This window comes from Tetrao urogallus, assembly GCF_951394365.1.
Source record: "Tetrao urogallus genome assembly, chromosome: 3".
Classification (NCBI taxonomy): domain Eukaryota; kingdom Metazoa; phylum Chordata; class Aves; order Galliformes; family Phasianidae; genus Tetrao; species Tetrao urogallus.
Window position 1 is genome coordinate 40,644,169 of NC_136815.1, and position 23,597 is coordinate 40,667,765.

At 38.5% G+C, this 23,597-nt stretch overlaps 1 protein-coding gene across 1 annotated transcript in view; it reads right to left on the minus strand.

The window, feature by feature from the left end:
* SPIDR (scaffold protein involved in DNA repair) overlaps positions 1–23,597 on the minus strand; it is a gene marked incomplete at both ends in the record, with an annotated part of 199,584 nt that overhangs the window by 121,540 nt on the left and 54,447 nt on the right. Inside the window, 2 exons of the mRNA XM_079533238.1 lie at positions 1,798–2,017; positions 15,474–15,574. Of these exons, the coding sequence (XP_079389364.1) occupies positions 1,798–2,017; positions 15,474–15,574 (321 nt within the window). The remainder of the gene's footprint in view (positions 1–1,797; positions 2,018–15,473; positions 15,575–23,597) is intronic.

Below are 23,597 nucleotides of genomic sequence, written 5' to 3' on the forward strand. Positions count from 1 at the left end.
GACTCAGCCAAAACTTTCTGCTTTTACGAAATAACCCTTGGCTTACGTTAAAAGCACATCCTACTAAGAAAACCAACAAACAAACAGAAAAACACTCCAAGAAGCGGTATAACAATGAAGTTTTCCCATGAAATCTCACTTTATACTCTTTGCATATGTACAGGAATGAGTTGTTATGTCCACCTGAGAACATTTTTCAAACAGATGAGAGTACTGCACTTGTACTGCACCGTAATAGATGCTTGTTGTCTGTAAAGGATTTTATCAATGCAGAGTTGCATCTTCCCCAAGCACACAAGGAATAACCTAGAGTAACCCAAGACTTACACATGGCACATTTACCAATAGCAACTGTTCAGTAAAAGAAAAAACAACTTCACTCACATCCTAGCTAAAATAGCTTTGCTGTTACTGAAATCTTTCTTAGGTTCAAGATCTCCATAAAAAGATACAGCTTTGTGGCAGTGTCTTGTGGTATAGAAGCAACCTGAAGAGAAAAATGTAACTAAGGTAGAAATCAGTAGGGGAGAGACATAATAAGAAAGCAGGAGGAAACAAAAACAAGTTTAAAGCATGTAATGAAGCACCAAAGAAAAGGGAAATGAGTCCAAACAATTGCATCTTGAGGTCTAGAAGGGAAAAAAAAAATAAACAAAACAAACCAGTGACACATCAGAGCAGGATTTTATTTCTATTCAGCTGTATTCCTCTGGCTACTGACCTATTTACATCTCACCTATCAGCACTTGCATCTGTAGCTGCAATGAATTCCACATTATATATATTCCTTTAATTTCTAGATCTCTTTCAACAAGTGAGAAATTACAAGTTAGGGAATCCAGAAAAGATTTGTAGCTATCTTAAGATAGCTTTAAGATCTTAAAAAAAATAATAATAAATACGGGCCTTTGCAAAATAGGAAAAAGTATTTTGGAGAAAAAAACAAAAAACCTTCAGATAATGAATGCTGATCCATTAGAAGAAAAGTATCTCCTATTTAGTAATTTGTGTGAGAAAGAGAGAGAATATCCCCACTTACCAGTTTTATTGATGTTTTTTTCATTAAACACTCGGACCTTCCCACCTACAGGTGCTAACAACTAGTTACTTTACTACAAATCTCACCCCCCTATGCTACCCCTTAAAACCATGAAACTAACCCAATGTAGGAAAGCCACAAAGCTAGACCAAACATTTTAGAGAGTTCTGGGAAAAAAAAAAAAAAGAAAAAAGGTTAACTAGTTGCTCTGAAGAGAGATTTGGAGAACTGAAGACATTGACAGCAGCAGCAGTGTGAAACCATCAAGGCTTGTTTACTGATTTCATAACAAAACAGCGTTAATCTCTCATTTATTTTTTCCCCATTTTGAGCTGGCACTCTTTGCTGAGTGCTACACAGTTAACACAGACTTGTCCACTGAAACATTATACCCGCACTAACAGCAACAGATGAGCATTCCTGAACTACTTTGCAATGAGAAAGTATGTACTTTATTGGCCTTATCATTGATAAGACATTGCTCCTGCCTTTCTATCACTCAAAACACAAAAATATTAAGTGAAAGTCAAACTGAAGCCCCAAGCAAGGCCAGAGGCATTACATTTAGTTGTTATCTCAGCTATCTTTAAGGTATCTGCCAAAGTCTATCAGCCTGGCAGAGACAGATGAGCAACCACAAGACTGCTCTGTTCCGCACCCTCCAAGCTCTTTTCTACAGAAATATGACAAGCACAGTACCTGCAGCACCCTTATTCTGCAGCACTACAGCAAGCCTGACCAGTTCTCTCTCTACTTACCATGGGGGATAGATGTGGATGACATCCTGTGGCCTACTCTTCAGGTGAGCTGCTGTCTCTCTTGCAAAAAGGACTTTGATTATCGGTTCTCTTGTACTGATGACAAGGTCTTCGGATGAAATGATAGCAGGAGACTCTTCCAGCTGCTGGCAGATGGCAACTTGTATCATACACTCCTCAAACATTTCTAAGATCTTCACAATTAAAACACCAGATTTATCTGCGAATTTAAAGAAAAAGAATGCAATGTTTGGATAAGGAGAAAAATTCTGGCACAATGAAGATGTATGTTCTGGTCTCTCCTTTTCTTTCTGATCTGCAGAAAAGCCACACATGAGCATAATACACCCAAATGAAGTTTTAAGCAATTACACCATTTTAAAGGTGAGCAGGTATTTGCCCTCCAATCTAAGACAGCACCCATTAAGTACAAAGAACCTAAAAGCAGTGTTTCACATTCAGAGACAATGTGAAAAAAAACACAGACTAAGATATATAGACTAAAAGCAGCTATTGCAAAACTTATCCACTTTATCAGTCCTCAAACAGGAGAGAAGCAACATTAACATATACCAGCACTCCTACAGTTTGATTCTATGCACTTCTGTCTATTTAAAAAATTACTTCTAGCTCCCTTTGCAGTCTGCACAGATCTACTCAGACAGACCTGGGTCTGTTCCTTTCATGCAAGATTTATTCTCTTTCTCACCTAACTCCACTTCAGTTTGCACTCTGATCACTGGTGTTGTTATCCACCTGCTAAACACTGCTATCAATAGTGGGGAAAATCATGATGCTATAGAAGAGGAGCAGCAGTATCCCAATTCTACTGATTTTGATTCACAAGTTGCATTTAAAAAAACACAGTATCCCAAGAAAAACAGCTGATATAAATTATCTTCCCACAGCAAAGCACAAGCAGGGGCGGAACTGTGAACGTGGTACTGGAACTTAGCAGAGCTGTACTAGTTATTTGCTTATTTTAAAGCCCATTTCACAATTGTAAATGTCTTTCCTTTGGAAAATAAGTCAAAATATTTAAGTTTATGAGCAACTTCAGAACAAACTAATGACCCAACCCTTTAGGAAACCCCAAACCAAAGAAACTGGGTTCTAAATCTTTTCAGATTTATTTAATATGTTCAATTCTATAAAATATATTATATATTTTGCCCATTTCGTATTTCCATGTCTTTATTACATTTTATGCTAGAACTGAAATGAAATCATTTTGAAATATAAAACCAAAGTTTTCTCAACACCACTTTTCTGTAAACCAATTTTTCATCACACGCAACATGTTTCTGCAAAGCATTGTTTCTCATGGACTGGTATTTTCCAGCAGGATAAAAGGTTCCTTCAGGAATTCCCCCATGCAATATATGTCAGCCATTTCTGTCCAAATCGTTACAGCTTGACCTCCTTCTCCAGAGCTGCAGAGCAGGAGTAAGAGAACCAATGCTTTTTGCCAGATCCTTTTCGTCAAGTACTTTGAGCTCGACTGGTGAAGAGAGATGGATGCCACCACTATCAATCCTCACCACTGTCACCTTCTAAGGGAAAGCTGTAACAAATGCACTGTCCCTCCAAAGACTCTGCTGACTAAAGTCTGCTTAAGTGCATACTTCTGCTCAGTGTGAGCTTGGACTAGTTTTCTATCCCTAAAGGCAAGGATTTAGAATATTCACACTTGAATTACACTTTGCCTGACTAGCTCCAATTGTAGTCCTCTGTCAACCCCAAGTCGTCATAAACAAATTGTCCCAACCACAAAAATCTCAGCCTCCCAAGTAAGCAAAGTAGTGAACATTTACCTCTACTCATACTCCACAACACAAATTTTCACCCACTTTAAAAAACAAGTGACAAAAAAAACCAATGTCAATGACGAAGCGCACCAGCAGTCCCAAAAAAAAAAAAAAAAAAAAAAAAAAAATATATATATATATATATATATATATATATATAAACATCCTAGAACTTTTCATCACTTCTGAACAATGCATTTCTCATGTGCAAAATTTTTTGAAAATTCTTACTGGTCAATGATGTATGTGTAACATTAATCAGTTGATAAACCAGCTTAAAGAAATCACTGTAGAACAGAATGACAACTTAATACTTCTCTTTAAAATATCCCAGACTAGAAAACAGTTAAAAATGCTAGGCATATCAAAAACTTCATCTATATGAAAACCCCTTAAAGGATCTTGGAGAAAAAGCTCTACAAAGACACCCAGCATCTCTCGCAAGCCAAACTTGGCCCAAACTCTAGAAGCTGATACTAAATGAAGCAGAATGCCTCTGCATTAAAAACAACACAACTTCAACAACAACCCACGTCTCAAACTTGGCACACATGCACACTCTACAGAACCACAATCTATTTGTTTATTTAGATGCATGGAGATAGCTTAATTTAATTGCTCAAATTATTATTACTGCTGATGATAGAATGCTTTCTCAAACAACATAGCAAAGCTTTTTGAATTCCTGGCACGTGATGAAACATCAAAGTTCAGAATGTAGCTTTATTTTCAACTCATTTGGCTCCTGCTTTGTTATGCCAATCAAAAATAAATCAAACGTGCGGCTGCAAACTGAAGGGAGAATTTGTGGGTGAGGAGATGGGCTGGATCACTGCAATTTCTACAGCTTCTAGAGGAGTTTACTTGTTTGTTCACTTGTGTGAAAACTTTACCTTAAGGTTTTGCAGTGTCCTCTTTCACCCGTGGATAATTCACAGAAGTTCTCACTTGATAAACTCACCTCATTTCACTCACAAAACAATTATAGACTGAGAAATTGAAACCTTCAGATGCACAATTTTCATGGCAATATCCAACATTAAAAACTTTTGAGCAGTAACTGTGGTGCAGCCCTGCCTATTCCTACACTGCATATTTCTTCATGCCTTATTCTGCTGTCTAGAGCACACGGATTTCCTTCTTCACTGTTACTTTTTTCCAAAAATGAGTGAGCTAATCTTGCTAACAGTAAAGTCACTGAAGCATAAGAGTGGATACTAGGGAAAGAAGAGATGAACAACATAAAGGGGAGGGCACGAAGGGACAGGCGGACAATTGTTAAATGCTCTTTGCAATGACAGACTAACCAGGCTGGATTAATTGAGTTTGACTAAACCTTGAGGCTGCATATTTGCAAATAGTATCCAATTACTTTTCATCGCCTATAATGTCCACGTTGGACTGTCCTTGAGAAGCTCCTCTGGGACTCGGAGAAGGAATAATAACTACAAGTACCCATGGAATGCTCATTTCAAAAACTTCAGTTTATTCACATGAAGGTAACCTTTCTTCTCCCATTAAAAGAAAAGTCACTGTGCACATTCACAAACAGTGAGTACACACCTGTCCAGATGCATTTAAAAATCCTTCATTCAAGCAGCCATTCGAGGACTGCTTAACATAATCCACCTTTGGTGCCAGATGCCTTTCCAACAGCACCTTGCAGCAGTCTTCATGCAGTTAGCAGAAAAGTTAGAAGACATTCACTTATACAGACTTAAGGGCCATTTGAAGCATCTGGACCCATGATTATAAAGAGACTTTATTCACTCCAGGGGCACAAAGTGTAAAGTCAGTCCCTGATACATATAGTTTGAGATGTCATGAAGAGAGAGAAAAGTACTGACATAACTGGTTGAGTATGGACTTTGAAGGTGCGTTTAGGTTGTACAACTTGCTTCCTCTAAATGGCACCATTTAAAAGGAGAGGAAATCAGCCATCGGAGCTCATAACACTACCTCAGTGCTAACAATTTGCATCAAGACCAGAAACCTACACAGAGATGCAACATGCCAGCAAATAGTCATCCAAAAGGCACCCAAGTCCTCCTGTGACCAACAAGAAAAAAAAAAAAAAAAAAAAAAATCAAGTACCAATGATAAGCTGGGTCAGCTTTCACCTGAAACATCACATCAGCCCTATGCAGATTGCTTCACCATGATAAGCGTCAATCATTGGATGGAAACCATTGCTAGGTGAACTGCGATGAAACAAATGAATTCCTCCAGATCTCACAAATGTGCAGACCTAGTGAAACCAGCTCGACATGCTGACTGGTGGGAAGAACAAGCCTTTTAAGCACGGAAGTAGCTCTGGAGAAGCCTCTCAATTATTGACAAGGGCTTCTCTCACCTTGCAGGCAAGAGATGGCTCTGACAAGAAGCCAGTCAGTATCCCTGGCATAAGAAGATGCAGCATGGCCCCCTCAGAACGCATAGGTGGAATGAACTTCAGAGTCCTCAGAGACAGACAAAGAAAGCATCCAGAACCAGGCAAACAGAGCATCAACAGCTCTTTATTACTGTTAGCCAAATCTGAGAAATCACAAGGAAATATCTTTTTAGTAACAGTAATAATTGAATAAATCTGGCAACTTGGGCATCTTTGTAAACTCCTCAGCCACAAGAACCTTGGGAATCCCTCCTGGAAAAAGAAGAAAAAACTGGCTTGTCACGAGATTGCTCTGAAAGTAACGTCTCTTATTTATTCCCATTCAAACTACAACACCAAGTTGTACAGCAAGTTCTCAGCTACAAAACACTATTTTTTAACACAGTCACTACCATTAACTATGCACTTCCACCAGCAATGAACAAGAACCTGCATGCTGCACTCAAAAATCTGCATGGCCACCTGGAACATGTCTTGTTTTTCACTCCACTGTCACCACTGCTGAAATGAAACACCTTCGACCCCAACTGTGGCGACATCCACTGCTTGGTCATCATAAACATTCAGCAAGCATTAATGATAGATGCCATTTTTTCAGCATGGAAGAATTCAATTCCACACCTTTGCTCCATACACACTCCTATGTCAGACACCATTGTGTCAGGCTGCCCCTGTTCTGTCATCTCTCACAAAACGTTACAAAACGTTGGTGGGAAGGTTCAACCTTTACTGCCATACCACCATCATCTGCCTCTGATGTCATGGGACAACATGATAAAATAGGAAGCACTGCTTTCAGAGCAGCCCTCATATGTGCTTATAATATGGAGCTTTTTTGATCACAAGTTCACAAAAGCAACCAATAGCAGCTTCTTGGTAGAAGGAAAAAAGTTATTCTGGACAACAAAGAACATAGTTATCTCTGGATCAGGAAGACCTCGAGTCAGAGATCTGTGCAAGTTAAGATAATACTTTGGGAGAGATATCATGAAGCATTATTTTTCCTAGGCATTTGGCAAGCCCTTGCCACTGCCAGAAAGAGGATTCTAAGCTAGGTGAATTTTGGGTTTGTCCATTTAGCAAATTTGCTCTCATGTCTCTAGTTAATTATTTAATTTCAGATGACCTCTGGGACATTGGTCTCTCACACCAATGCGAAACCTGGACATGAGGTAGCTCAGTTCATCTGTGATGCTATTTCAGACATCTGGGAGATGAACAAACCCTGCTAAGCTCCTTTCATTTGTTTTTTATTTCAGTACACAGGGTGATACTGCCCTTCAGTATATATATACCATGAGAACAAAACATGTTTTAATACAACAACGTGGCAGATGTTCCACATTACCCTGAATTCCAGAAGGATTAAAAATAAAAGATTCTCAGTTCCTTTGGAGATCACGGACCTTGAGATGTCAAACATTTTAAAAACTTGAGCATGACTCCACAGTCTGAGTGAAGGCCCACAGCAATTTTCAGGCTTAACAAAATAGCATTACAGATGCATATATTTAAGCCACAGAGCCACTCCAGCACTGAATGAACACGAAGGATGCACTTGCCATGCCAAAGGCAGCTTCTAGGGACATTAAGAAGAAAGCTGGTCTGTTTTCACTCTTAACAACCAAAGAGAATTCTTGAGAGAAGGAAAAAAACTGAGGAGTACAGTCATAATAAATAGAAGTAAAATAAAATTACATTCAGACATTCTGTCTTCAGTGCCCAAAATACAACTCTGAAGTTTGCTTTAATAATTCTGGAACTATCAATGAAATAAAAAGAAGTTATGACCTCTTGGGGACTGCGTATTTTGTTGCTTTTACTACACACTGATGAGACACTGGAGAGACTGCAAGCACAGGGTCCATGGGACTGATGTGGAAAAATACATCAGATATTGACATCAACAGGACTACATGCGGTTTCATATCGCTCACATGAATTTTGCTAAAACGATACTGTTCAAATGCTCAAAAATAGCTCCTACAGCCCTGAATGGAAAGCCCTCCTAAGAAACAGGTTCTCTTCATAGTAAGGTGACAGAACCCTGGTAGCGGTCCATACAAGATTAACAGAATGAAGATAAATGCATGGGGAGCACAAACTGGAATGTATAATACTTCTCAGGTTCTGAAGAGAAAGCAGGGGTGGAGTTCATTTACTGTGTTCTGCATGATTGGAATGTGCTAGCTGGGACACCCAACATGCCTCTGTGCATGTTAGCTCAAGCTTGTCATGGTTCAGAGAGAAAGGAAGAAGATAGAGCTTCTAGCACCAGGCATTCCTCAGAAGTGATGGAACTTTGTATTGCTTTCACTGCCTGTTACAGAAACCCTCCCCCTCTAGAAGACAAGGAGAAGACGACTTGTCTCCACAGAAGCAACAACAACAACATTAATAAAGGGGAGGAAAAAAAATAAAAAGCAGCACCAGGCAAGTTCAAGAAAATCTGTGAAAACCAAAACCAGGCAGCATTTACTGCTGAATTTCTGGATTTTTCCATTCTTTTGTGAGAATTTAAAAATTTTGCAGTGTCCAGGGAACGTGTCTCACTCACAGGATAGAAGGATGTGATGCAACCATCTTCAGTCTGAATACAATGATAACACAAGGTAGAAATAATTTTTCACAAAGGTCAAAGTAAGAACCAGTGATGAAAACAATGAAATATAAGCTTGAAGAATATCTACTAACTACTGGCACCTGCTTGTAGACTTTAAGACCTGTTGTTTACTAAAATATTAAGTAGTGTACAACTCTGCTCCTTCAAGCATGCTGATAAAAAAATCACTCTTATGTGAGCATAAAGAATAGCACAGTGGAAAGCATTATTACTGCAATAGTAAAATAAAAAGTCTCTAGTAATAAAGAGCATGCACATCTACCAGTAAGAACACACGTGGACTGTCATAGCTAACCACAACAAGAAAGAGAAAGGAATGCTTTGGAAATTCCTCAGCCACAAGTCTTGCAGTGCAAGTCACATGGATGAAAGATAAACCAAGTAAGCAGGACAAGAGGCAAAAGGAAGAGTACGACAGTACCTTCCTTCAAAATCAAATAGTAACACTCCTACAAGTAGAGAGAGTTTCCCCTTCACACACCTCCCTTCGCCTCTCTCCTCCCCTAAAAACAAAAAGCACCAAAGAACACAACAAAAAAAACCAAGACAAACTCATAAGAAAATCCAAGGAACTGGGAGAAGGATAACGATGCCTTAAGCCATGTTAATCATTGAAAATTTGCTAAAAAATATTTTGTGCAAAGGCAGACAGGACAACCTGTATTTTTTCTTACCAGCTAAATTGTCACGATGTACAGTTCTTGATATTAATGATAGCATTAAGATATCTGAAGGACAAAACATTTTAAGAAAAAACTGTTACTTTCACTCAGTTATCAATCACAAATTATATATACGAACTGCAGTTTAGAAGCAGAGTTGTACTGAACATAACTGATATTTCTAAAAATTGTGTCCAAAAAGTTAAGTTACACTTCTAGTTTTATGGCAAGTTCTTTAGAAGTATGAACTACAAGAACTATAGGCATTACAATCAGGTCAATGTTCTATTAATCCTAGCTGAATATTTCTATAAATTTCTAAGTTAAAAAAAAACAATCTTGTGCAATTCATGTTGAGAACAGTCCTTCATATCATAATGAAAGTTAATTTCTGCATTCAGTTGTGATGGCTTGATCAGATCAGATCTACATTATGGAAGTATAAAGTAAACAAAGAAAACTCCTCAATGCCTTATTTAATAAAGTCAACTAGCATCAATTCCAACAGTAGTCCCTCAGTTATTTTTTGTTTTCAAGGTATTATTTGATCCTAAGAACGTCTAACTTTTGACTGTCTAGCATGGAACAACAGTACTGGCCACATCACACAATCGTTCTACCTTTAGAGGGACCTTGCTAAAGAGAAACCTCCCCTCCCATCCCTGAAAGTGTTCAAGGCCAGGTTGGATGAAGCCTGATCTAGTGAGTAACAGTCCTGCCCAAAGCAGGGGGTTGGAACTAAATGATTTTTAAGGTGATGATTCAATGCAAATGATCCAACGCAAGCCATTCCACGATTCTGAGATATTAGACACCCTCTTGGGACAGCACTTATTATTTGCAGTGGAAAAATAGCCAAGCCTACATTTTCTGGTTCAGGCCAAAGTTCTACTTTCATTCCTGTAAGTATAAAATGTCAAATTACAGGCACCAAATGAAAAGAAACATTCTTTTGCTTGGCACCCATTATTGCTCTTTGTTTCGCCTCATGCAAAAGACTGCAGGTGTAGGCATAACAAAGTCAGCAATCCAGCATATACCAAGCAGACCCTTGCAATCCAAAAGCCAACGTTTAAAAGCCAAGAAACAGCACTAAGATTCCAACATTTTCACAGCCCGTACAAAACCATCTGGTTGCTATTCTGAACCATACACGTTATTCTTCCTGGGCTGGTAGCTTCTGAAGCCATTCTGAAAGATGTTTCTCAAAAACACACCATGCATGCATACATGATGGATTCTTCCCACCTCTATATTTAAAAGAGGCTGCTGAATTTGGCCCTGCGTTAAACATTATACACTCTTTATAAGCACATATATAAGCTAGAGTGATTGTGCATGCCATTATTGTTTCTCATAAGAAAACACAAATAATACAGAGAATTCTTGTTTGAAAAAGACAAGCTTATACTCGATTTTTCCCTCCCAGTGCTGTAACATGTTCAGGCAAAAAAAAAAACAAAAAAACACCAAATTTGGCTACTTGCCATTTCTTTAATTTATATTAACTCAAGACTAATTAAATTAGCAAGAACAAAGAATTAGTAATAACTAGGAAAGCTCAGGCTTTTGTATTTTTAGAAGAATTCTGCATGGTCTAAATTTGCTTACAGGAAACTATATTAAGGACTATCCTTGTTTTCTTTGTCCACAGACAATTTTTTGTGCAAGCCTCATCACATTCAAGCTGCTAAAGTCTTTTATTCTCCCACACTGTAACTAGTCACCCAAACTGGAAGGTGGGAGAGTGACTCTTCATATTCTCTTCTGTAAGCCTTTCAGCCTCCCTGAAAAAAATGCACTACTATGCCCAAGTCCTGTCTTCAGCTTTAAGGCTTCACTCTCCTCCTCACATGTTACACTTGCTTCAGTCACCAGATCACTTCCCATCATAAGGAGGAGCAGAGAAGAAGGTACAGTTTAGAAAGAAATGCCTACAGTTTAGGCTAGGTATCAATTTAGTTTAATTAATGCACTCAATTGTAACCCAATCACACTGGTTCATCCTAAATCTTCATCTCAGACCAACGAATACCAGTTATCTCACCAGGTTACGAACTTTAAGAAAAATTCATGCCAGTATTTTAAATAAAAAAAGCGCTTCGACAGCAACTGCAAGAAAAAAAAAAAACGCAGAGAAAATTAGTTTTTAGAAGTTACTTTTGAAATGAATCTGCATGAGTTTGCTTTGTCTCATTTGTATCTGCTACGGACAGGAGAGTCTTCCAAATAAAACTCAGAAGAGCACTACTTTTTCTTCTGCATCATGCAATCCCCATATAAGCAGCAGATGTTGACAGGAAAAAGGGTTGGTTTTATTTTCCTCCCTCAACTGTCCAAATCTCTTTGCCCAAACAGGAAACTTCACAGGGAAGTTACAGCACAGCACACTGTCGGGGGGAGGCAGGGAAAAAAGCTTGCAAATGGTCTAAAAGCCTTTGTACTCAGTACTCTCCAACCATCAGCTCAACTGATGAGAGACTTACTCTTACGGGACTGCACACCTTTCAGCCTCCCTTTTGCATCTTGTGAAGAACAACTAATTCTGGATCTGTGGAGAAGAGCCTGATGCCAATCTGTTAGTTTTAAATCACATAAGCATCCAACTAATGCCATGCAGTGCAGGCAAGCTTCTGCACTCTCTCCTTTCAGTGATGGCATTAGGTTGATTACAGAAATGGAATTATCCATCAGGAAGAACACAATTAGTAGTAAATACTTTCCCCCACGATACACACCTCTGCTGTATGATACCTTTGTTTCCATGTTTGCCTGCAGTTTCAGAAAACTATCATCACTTGAGCAACCCAATGCAGGGAGAGGCCGCCAAGCATAACACTCCAAAATTGTCTAACTGGGAAAAACACAAATTCTTCTGTCCTGCAGAATGATTCTGACATAAGTGGGACAGTTCCCCCCACGCGTTTCAGAAAATACAGAAACGCATGCTGCAAAGAGGCACTCTTTTTGGAGGTGCTGCCTCATCCCAGTAGCCAAAAGGCAGTCAAACCACATTGGATACTTACCAAAAGAGGTCACAGAAACAAACAAAAGAATTTTAAAAAATTAAAGCCAGCCAAAAGATTTTTTTGGAGGTAATATGGAAATCAATAAAATAGAAAACCAAGTAACAGCAAAACAAAAGCAAAACATTCTATAACATGAAATGCTTTAAAAAGGGGAGAAGAATGGCCCATACTTCCAAAAACAGTTTTCCTGATGACATAAATGGAAGGAAGACCTCAAACTTATCTCATTTGTAATTGCTGCTCCTTGCCTTAACGATAAACTTCTGTTCTATGTGTCTGTGGAATACCCAGAATGACTTGATGGCTCTTACATTACTTCAATCCTCCACATTAATCTTCAGATTCCTTTGGTAAATCAGTTCAGTTTGTAATTTGATAAGTTTTTTTCCCTCTACTTCTGTTGTTGAAATCAGAAACAATCCTGGAAACAGCCTGGGTTAGAAATATGTAACTATGCAAAAGAGAGGGAGATGAATCTAAGAAGAAACTCAGATTAGTAAGAGATCTCTAGTATGAACCTAAAAGATGACAGTAGTATGCTTTTGCTTTACCGGTTATTTCACACTTTCAGACTAAAAGCAATCGTAAGGTCATCTAGTTGCACTACTAAAATTTCAACCATTCAGACTGACAGTTGCCAAAGGAAACATCAGTTTTATTCTGATGACATCAAACTGTTCGACTATTCTAAGAACAAAACTATGAAAAGCTAATTTTTGTCTAGATGGAAAAAAATATCTTCAAATATTATCACAGCTATTTTATTGTGAATTTTATTATCTTAGCATTTTGGAATAAGGATTGGTAATTGGAAATATTGGTAATTGGAAATGAAATTCCTAAATTATGGCATGTTCAGCACCTTAAAGAAATTCAGTTGTAAGTTCTGGCAAATGCTTGCAGAGTAAATGAAGCAGTAATTTGTCCTAGAGATTTCTAACTTGCCCAAGTTCTTATGTTTTTTCACCATGATGGCAAAAGGCATATCCCAGAAATGCCTTATGAGACATTCTCCCAAAATGAAATCATCCCAAAGATAAACTCTCCAGAATTTTAAATATTTTTTTTTTTACTTTACAGTAGAGCAACATATTTTTCCATAGCCTTTTTCCTCATAAAATTCTAACTAATTCTGACTCATTTTCTGAAAGAAAAAAATCTAGCCGAGAAAGATGTTTTGGTTGACAAGTTGGGATTGATGACGTGCAGAGGTCCCTTTCATCCTCTACAATTCTGTGATTCTGTGAATATTTCAGCCTAATAGTTAAAGCCTAGCAGACTGGTGAGTAGCCAAACAAGTTCTTGTAATGACACATGCAATGTTAAGAGAAAAAGAATATTAGTCATTTTGCACTCCCGTTAGCACAGAGAACAGCAATAAGAACTGCTAAGACGACAGAGCCATTCAGTATCAGTTTCTGTTCCTCATTTCAGAAAAAAAGCAAGGAGACATTCTCATACCACTGTAAGGACGGGGAAGGAACTTCCTATCCATTAGTAACTCAGGTGGAGGATGAACAACTTGCAAAAGGCTTGATCAGTCTTCAGTGAGCATTCCTGTATCATATTCAACATAGATAGCAATTCTGAAGAGAGTTGACTAATGACACTTCTTGTTCTCTGATGCCGCTTTGTGGAATACAAAACATATTTCAGACAACTAATTTTATAAGTTACGGTTTGAGCTTTTCATCAGTGGAAACCCATAATTAAACAGCAGCAGTTCCAGCAGGATTTGAGAGTAAACGCTATTAAAATTGTTTCATCAATGACTTTCCTTTGCGTAGATAAAAGAAGTGAATGGTAACTGGAGAATGGAGACTTGATCTCAGAAATCAACAGCTGCAGAAGTTATGGAATCACATCAGACAATCATCCTGTGATCAAAAACAACCAGACCCACGTCCTTACTTAAGTGCCCTGAACACACAGGAGGCCTAGAAGTGAACAGAAGCTGAGCTTCTGTTTTGACAAGACTAACACTGAAAGGATACATACGGAGTAGCTGCCCTCATTTCTAAGACCCTGTTTAAAGTTTGAGAATGTGTAGTAAAGAACCATGAAGATTGAAGAAAAAAAACTCTAGAACTCCTTAAAGAGCTTATTCTGTTTAGTTTATGAAATTTGTGAAGCAGCATGATTTTGCTATGCAAGCGTCAGAGAGGGAAAATGCCACATACTAAAGAGCTCATGAATCCAATGGAGAACTACTTTATGAAAAACAAAAGATGGGAACTGAAGCCGGACAAACCCAGATTTGAGAAACAAAAAACAAAAACTTTGAGTGGAATTAAGGACAACTCTCAAGGCAAATGATAGATTCCCTTATCCGCATGTTTTCAAATTAAGACCAGAGGACTTTCTGAAAAACAAATGGAATATGTGCTCAGAAACAATTAGTGGGCTTAATAAAGAATAAAGGCTTGACATTTTGTATCCTACAGTCACATACAAACTGACAAAAAAGCCTCTTAGACTATGAATCTATTATCTCCTACCAAACATTACTGAAAGATGGTGCTATCGGTCACTTAGAACTAATTAGTTGAACTCCTACCCCTTCTTTTTGGGAAGAGCATCCCTATAGTTATGTTTCACACTCATTTCACAGTTGTGTTCATTTGTCTACGTTTGCCGTCATCCACAGTTTCAGAAATTACCCATGAACATGGGTGTCTTCAAAAAAAAAATAACTGTTAAGAGGAAGAAGTGGATATAAAGACATTATGAGAGGATGGTTGGACTAGATGATCTTGAAGGTTGTTTCCAACCTTGTGATTCTATGATTCTACAATTATAAGAACAAAAAAATATGCACGTCCATAAAATAAACCTTGACTTGTCTTAACAACTGCTAGAAACACAATTTTCCCAAGTGTTGGAAAGCAAAGAGTTCTAAAGAATCTAGTAGATGGAAGATACTTAAAAGAAGATTTTTACCCTTCAGATTTAAATGTCTTCGTAACAGGGATATTGCAAACTCAAAAGCATCAAGAAAACACTAAGCCCAATTCAGGCAACATCAAATTATAAACTTCAGTAGTACACCTACAGGGGCCCCATGCACATATACATATATGTACTTTCACATACATACTTACATATACATGTTTATATTTCACATACATATATGTACTTTTACATGTGTATACTGCTTCTTACCTGATGGGATTTTAGCATCTGAAATGCACTGATGTCTCCAAAAGCTAATAGCAGATCTTTCTCTGTTCTGCAGTCGACACAATCTCTCAGCCAGCCCTCCCCTGCAGAGAAGGAAGAAATGATCAGTTTTGCCAATAATCAGATTTGCCAAGAGAAACCATAGGACTAATGGAATATCATAGAATGGTTTGGGTTGGAAGGGAGCTTTAAGACCATCTAGTTCCATCCCCTGTTATAGACAGGGACACCTCCCACTGTACCAGGGTACTCAGAGCCCCATCCAGCCTGGCCTTGAACACCTCCAGGGTGGTGGAATACATATAATTTGGTCCTTAAAGACAGAAGCATACAGTAACATTACATTTTACAGATTATCTCTCCCAGTTTTTCACTTTCCAGAGAATAACCATGTGTTTTATTAGGAGTATAGAATCAGTACACACAATAAAACATTTTCCACTATCTGGAAGTCCATAACCCTCAAGTTTTCAGTTGTGTCTCAATCTTTACACAAGGATTGTAAAGAAAGACCCCCAACTTCTCTGCACTTATTGTGACAGTTACTACAGACAGTTTTGAATTTGAAACATACTTCCCAAATGGTTTAGTGTAGCCACTAGTTATAACAGGTTGGGTTTTTCCCTCCTAGATTTGTTTGTCTGTTGGCAAGGAGTGATCACAGAAATATTCTTTTACCCATACTTGACCCTGTGATTCATTTCACAAGCTGGGTCAAGTGTGCAGCTTCAGTGGTCTGAACACTCTCCAAGATGGAATTAATTTGGCATTCCCAAGGTGAGGAGCAGAGGAGTGGCATCTAAACCGCACACATTTAAGGTAACACTAAAGCAATCCCTACCCCTTGGATTCCAATCCAAGGTACATCAATTTATCATCTTAAAACAAAAAATACTGTCATAGAACATATCCCTCGGTTGTTGCAATGAACTTAAGGACAGCATGAGGGTATTTGTGCATTTCTCTCTGGCTTCAAACAGGTTATTTTTATTAAAAAAATACATTATTATTTCCTTAACACTAAGTTTCCCCACTACAAGAACAATTCAGTATATTAATAAGGGCTTCCACTAAGCTGCAATGTGTCCTTAGGTAAACTTGGTTTAGGAATCAAAGAGGGAACACAAGACCACCTTGTTTGTGCATATGAATGGGGTCATTATTTTAGAATGTAGTTCACATAGCTTGGTAAAGCTGACGCTGCAAATGAGAAACTGGGAGGACTCACACCTGTGAAAACCAACGAGGAGCTGAAAAGGCTAAACACTAAAAATCTATGGTTAGAAATTACTGACAGCCATTTCACCTGCAGATAAATCGACAGGTTACATAAAAACAGATTATCAGTCTCAGCTGATTTTCTAGTTAACCAACTATCTAATTTGCAAAACCATAACTATCTTAAGACTTAGTAGATAGCACGGCTGAACACCTTAGTAGAAAAGACCACAGAATGGATACTCAAATTTAAGAGTCATGCTTTACCCAGAATGATTCATGGAAGTTACATGGTTTACATTATTGCAGCCTCTTCTACAGCTGAGGGGATTCTGGGAAGAGGAAAACTCTAATTTAGTATCTTCCAGAGGAAGCAAAGAATCCCCAAATTCCCAAAACAAAGAACCCTCTCTCAAAAAACTACAGGACTTGCTGTATCAAGCAAGAACACTGACAAAAATATTTAAGAAACCTTGGGCTCCAGAGAACTTACAAAAAGCTTAATAACGTGAACTGCTTTCAGCAAGAATCACGAAACACAGAATCAACTAATACAGAAAAATGCAATGGATACTTCAGTATGCAGCAGGGTCAAGTTAAGCACAATTTTGTACAGGACAACTTGATCTGCTGCTGTTAACGTTTTGCCACGTTTACCTCAAACTTGAGTATTCAAGCATACTGCACTCCAGTAGCTGTGGACAAAAAGCTTTTACAAACATCAGCAACCTGCCCACCCAGTTTTTCTTCTTGCCAGACTGCCATTCTTGGATGTAATTCGTTGTTCAGCTCTGCTGCATGATCTACCCAAGCCATGCTAGAACACCATTCACTTCAGCTACACTTGGAAATACAGCAGCTACATGCATTTGGAGTTTGCTTGCTTGAGTCTGAGACTGATCTCTATACAGAGAGTTGGACTACAGCAATAAACAGAAGAGCTAGTAGCTGAAAAACATTTCTGGTGGAAGAAAACTGCTCAGTAGAAGCATTCCAAAACACTATTTCATTCCTTCCACAAAGAACATTCAAAGAAATGCAGTTTCTTATAATGCTTAAGGCACACAAAAACAGCTCACAGTATAATTTAGAACCATACAATCATAGAATCCTTAGAGTTGGAAGGGACCTTCAGTGGCCAACTAGTCTGATTCCCCCGCAATGAGCAGGGACACCACAGCTAGATCAGGTTGCCCAGGGCCTGAGCCAGCCTCACCTTGAAACTCCCCAGCGACTTTCCTCCCCACTTTTCCTGATTAGGGTTGCAGTTGTGTCTAGTCAGTCCCTACTCTTTTGGAAGTCCACTCCTACTTTACCTATGGCAGAAGCACTTTGTAGCATGAAAGAAAGCAAGTTCCTGATTTTGAGGCACACAGCAGGAATTAAAAAATAAAAAAAATTAAAAAATTTAAAAAAGCAAAAAAAACCCCAGTTTCAGGCCAGATGTGTCTGCCAGGGAAGCTATCTGACACTTCATTACTGATTTCCTAATCATGTCTGCATTAGAACAACAGTTATCACAGGGTCTATGAAGAATAAAATCATGTCTTTCCCTCGCAGGCCTTGATGCTGATAAAAACAAATTGATACTTATATTAATGCTCATCCTTCAATTCTAATTCCAAATGCAGTTTAAATTATTTAAACTGCAAACATACTGCATTTTGCATCTGCGTAGTTGCAAGATATAAAATGTAAGCAAAAAAAAAAAAAAAGCATTTATGAGATGTTCTCAGTTGGTCACTGGAACTGCCTTCCTCCCCCCCCCACTCCTTTGCCTGTTGCATACGCTGTGAAACTAGGAAAATACAGTTCAAGGACATGCCATGCACAAAAGGAATTTATGTAGCAATTGAGCTGGCTGTTTATGGTTCATTTCTTTTAAAAAGTAGAAATAAAAAAAGAAATTTAAATACTGCTCCAAACACACGAGAATGAACTCCACTACACTTAAAGCAAAGAAACTGAAGGAAAAAAAAAAAAAAGGTGCTTTCTTTTGCAAGTTTGGCAGGTTTAAGACAACGACGCTTGAGATCAACAAATTTCTTCTCATACAATACAGGTGCCCACTGCTGAAAGTGTTCATCTATGTACTGTGAGATATTATGAACTACACAGACTCACTCTTGGCTGCACAGAGGAAAGGTAACAGAGCTACACAAAGCTCATTGGAAGCAGAGTGTGATACTGAGCAGGTGTCAACTCCAGTGTAAAACCAAACTCCTTGCTTAGAAAAGAGCAACACTTCCAATTACTATTTTATTTTAAAAAATATCCAGTTCCCTCTTTTACACATATCTAGCCCTTATAACACACTTAATTGTCCTAGATGACAAACCCACCATCTGGAGTATATTTATCTCAAATCAGAAAATGTATTTTGATTACTAATTCTGATTTTTGTGATCAAGGAAGCCAACGGTATGTATTTAAATGACAAAAGCTATAAGCTCAGATGCATACCTTACTGACCAGCACTTCAAACTTGACCCCAAAACAGTGTTTTATCATAAGCAAACGTAATGCATTTGGCAAAAAGTTAATGCAAAGGCTGCTCAGTGAAGCCAAACCGCTCAGATAGAATCTCGACCAGTCAAAACCTTTTTATTTTTAATCATGCAACTCTAAACTATTTTATGTTGTTTTTTGGTGTTTTTTTTTTTTTAATCCCTTAAGGCAGTCATATTTAACAAGCAGAAATTCATGCACCACTTCCCTATTAAATCTGAGCTTGTTAAACTACTCATTTAAAATATGTATTGCCACTGTTGCCCAGGTTGAACACCATCCACACGAAGGGCGGGTTTGATGACCTAAAGAAAGCTCTGTACCTGGGTAAAAGCTTGGTTGCTTGTGACTGTTGGTTTGCACAAACAAACAGCAAGTTTCAAATGTTTTGTACGTCACACAACAAGTACTATCCAAAAGGTAACACAGCTGGAACAGACATATTGCTGGTTCCCAGCTTCTAACTCCAGTCAGGTTAACAGAGAGGAAAAAAAGAGCATTAATGAGTAGGGTGAGTTTTAAAAAGTCATTTTCAATCTTCTTTGGAATGCTGGAGCTCTACCTGTGTTCATGTAATGAAGTTTTAATTTAGTAGAGCAATTACTAAAAATAACCTCACAGAATTAAATTAATCTAAACTTACTTTCTCGGACTTCATCCAAATTTACGAGCTGTGAACACATAAGCATCTCTTTGATTAAGTTACCTCCTCATATACATTACTCCACATATTTCAAAACATTAAGGATTACACAAATACATGAATCCATCTCAGGACTGGGCACTTGGCCTCATATTTTCTTTTCAAAGCAATGATAGATCTCTACCCACACTTCCAAGTTAACTAATTAAATAACTTCTGCAACATTCAGCTGTCCAGTTCCACTTTATAGGGTGCATGTTGGCATTTGTCAGCACTGTAAAGCCCTCAGATGTTTTCAGCTTGCATAATAGTAAGCAACACTGAGTGCTGACAGTTGCTACTACATGCTCCTTTAGCATGAAAAATTACACATGTAGGTATGAGAGATGTGATCAAAGTCCTCTATGGAGGCCACCTCCTCTCCAGTGAAGAAGAGGAGTTGTTGACTTAGTGAAGTAACAAAGAATCTGAAAGCAATTTTACGTGTACAGATCAGCCCTATTCAAGCTTCCGCCTTGGGATGAATCACTAGTAACATGATGATCATTGGGGTAATTCTGCTTGTTAAATTAATACAATTTTTCTAGAATCCTTTTCCATTCATTAGAACAAGTGGGCACCACCAGAGTATCATAGAATGGTTTTCGTTCGGAAGGAACCTTTAAGATTATCTAGTTCCAATCCCCTTGCTATGGGCAGGGATCTCTCTCATTACACCAGGTTGCTCAAAGCCCATCCAGCCTGGTCTTGAATGCCTTCAGGGAGGAGCATCCACAGCCTCTCTGGGCACTCTGTTCCAATGTCTCACCACCCCCGACAGTAAAGAGCTCTTTTCTAATATCTAGTCCAAATCTACCCTCTTCCTCCTAAAAGCTATTCCCTTCATCCTGTCACCACATGCTTTTAAATGAAAAGTCCCTCTACTCAGCTCTTGTGAGGCCCCATCTGGATTACTATGTCCAGGTATGGGGCCCCCAGGACAGGAAGGACAGGGAGCTCTGGGAGTGGGTCCAGAGGAGGATCACTAAGATGATCAGAGGACTGGGGCCCTTCTATGGAGAAAGGTTGAGGGAACTGGGCTTGTTTAGCTTGGAGAAGAGAAGAGTCAGGGGAGACCTCATTGTGGCCTTCCAGTACTTGAAGGGAGCGTATAAACAGGAGGGGGAACAACTGTTTACATGGGTTGATAGTGACATGGGGGAATGATAGGAAAAGGGGGAATGATTTTAAACTAAGACAGGGGAGGTTTAGGTTACATATTAGGAGGAAGTTTTTCACACTTCCTCCTAAGGGTGGTGATGCACTGAAACAGGCTGCCCAAGGAGGTTGTGGATGCCCCATCCCTGGAGGCATTCAAGGCCAGGCTGGATGTGGCCCTGGGCAGCCTGGTCTGGTGGTTGGTGACCCTGCACATAGCAGGGGGTTGAAACGAGGTGATCATTGTGGTCCTTTTCAACCCAGGCCATTCTATGATTCTATGATTTAGAAAAGTGCACTGTTGATTTCTATTGCATACCAGTCACCCCTATTTCAATTCTCTGAACTACAGTATCCACTTGGAGAGGTTTTTGGTTTTTTTTTTTAGACCAGCTGAGTCTACGAGGCAGACATGCTGAGGCCTTCATTAGAGCTTTAAGAATTCTAAGAGTCAGACCGTCTCTTAGAACAGTTAAAAAAGTCAGCGGTCTTTTCTGGTTTGCATGTATTTCTTTTTTTTTTTTTTAAACCAACTGTTCCACAAAGATGCTCTTCCCCATAAAACATGCACAGAACAAAGATATCATCTTCATCAGCCACCATAGCTTGAGGTCTCATTCAACAACTGCCTGAGAGAGAAGCAACCATCTAGATGACTTACAGGGTCCCCAGCTGTAAATTCCGCGCAGTGTAAACTAGATGTGTCCTCATTCCTCTTTCAACAATTCAACTTTCTCATGTAATATTTTTGCATCACACCACAGTTATTCCTGCAGGTCAGAAATGGTTCTTTGTAACTGAGGCCAGAGCTTCATCATCCCTGTGTAGTGAGATTTTGTTTACAGGTCCTTGAGCCTCAAACAATACAGAGGAAGAGAACTAAGAGGGATGACAGCCGCAATAGTCAAGAACAGCACAAGCAAGCACTTTTTAGGTTTCACAAATTCCCCAGCAAAAATATCTAAGTATAACTTCATAGGCAGTTGATTTTCCCACGCAAGTTATCTCTCAGAGTATATATGAAAGAATTTGGGAACACACAGATATTGAGGCCTGCTTTTTTCTTAATTTTTAAAGCATTGATTACCCTTCTTTTCAGTTTCTGATAAAGTTCAGAGCAGCCCTCTGGCCCTTCAGGCTATATAATAGAAAAAAAATATTCAGATTGCCCTGGCTCTTTTACAGCACTCACCAGAATTAAGATGATTTAACATGGAGAGACTCCATTCACAGAAATAAGTAATCCCTTTTTGGGAGGTATTGATAAATAAATTAATCAAGTACCAGACTCACACACCATTTCTCATAGAACACTGACACAAATTTAAGAGGAAAACAGTGCAGGAACCAGTTTTGATAGGAACAGCCTTGCCACACTAGATAAGGGAACAGCTCTCTTCACAGTTCTGAAGGTTTTGGTTCCCTGAGCTCTTACACAAAATGAGCAAACTTTAACATTAAACAAATCAAACCCATCAAAGTGACTCCTGTTCAATAGGGAATAACTACATCTCTCTTCAACCATTTCAAACAGGAAGATGTACTCTATATGAAATTTGGAAAATCTGTCACACTAAGGAAAAATGTATTTATTCATTTATTTATTTAAAGACTTATCTCCTTTTAACAACAGTCTTCTGGCCCATTTAAACCATCGGTTTGTTGGGTTTTTTTGTTTGTTTGTTAGTAAGAAAAGACATTTTAGCTTTCAGTAAGTGACTAATAGACTGCCCATGTGTATTTTCAGTGATTACAAATGGCACATCTGTAGTGCAGCCATGATATTCTTCAGTTATATTCTCCTAATCTAAGAAGAAATTCACTAACAAATACAATTTCATTCAACTGTAAGGACTTCAGCCTAAGATCACTAGGCTTAAAAAAGCTAGTTTGTGTTTGTTATACTCTCGTGTTATTTATGGATGCATCTGAGAAAAACAGATCCAATTTTAAGGCTTGCTCCATTTGTGCCAACTCTTTCCTCTCTTGGCACTTTACTTTCAGGATCTCAGTTGGCCTCATGTGACCATTTTATTGCATGTAGAACCAGGATATTCTGTAATTGTCTCCTTTTCTAAAAAGGAGAAGTTAAATATAGCAGATCAAACCTGTTGGTGATCTACTGATTCATCTAAGAGAATTAAATGGTATTTTCCTAAGATTTTTGTTTCACTATTAAGCTAAAATTTGCAAACAAAATTAACGAGAAAATCAATGCCATTGGGAACAACCATCTACCTTTGATCCAAACCTAAAGCAGTTACTTCTACACAACTAAAAGCAGTTGCAACACGACAGATTTTGAAGTAGAGTTGACATTATATAACGTAAGATATCCATTTCCTGCATTGAAAGCCAGACTGCTTTGGCTGACAGAAATAAAATTCTGTTTGAAAAAATAAACAATTCATAAAACCTCCTGGAGGTCTTCCTGTAGACAGGAAACACTGAATGAATGCATTTTGAGTTTTCTTGTATACAGATACTGAATAAATGCAGTGACTGGTTTATCCTGTGTAACAAATGTTGAGACTTCCAAC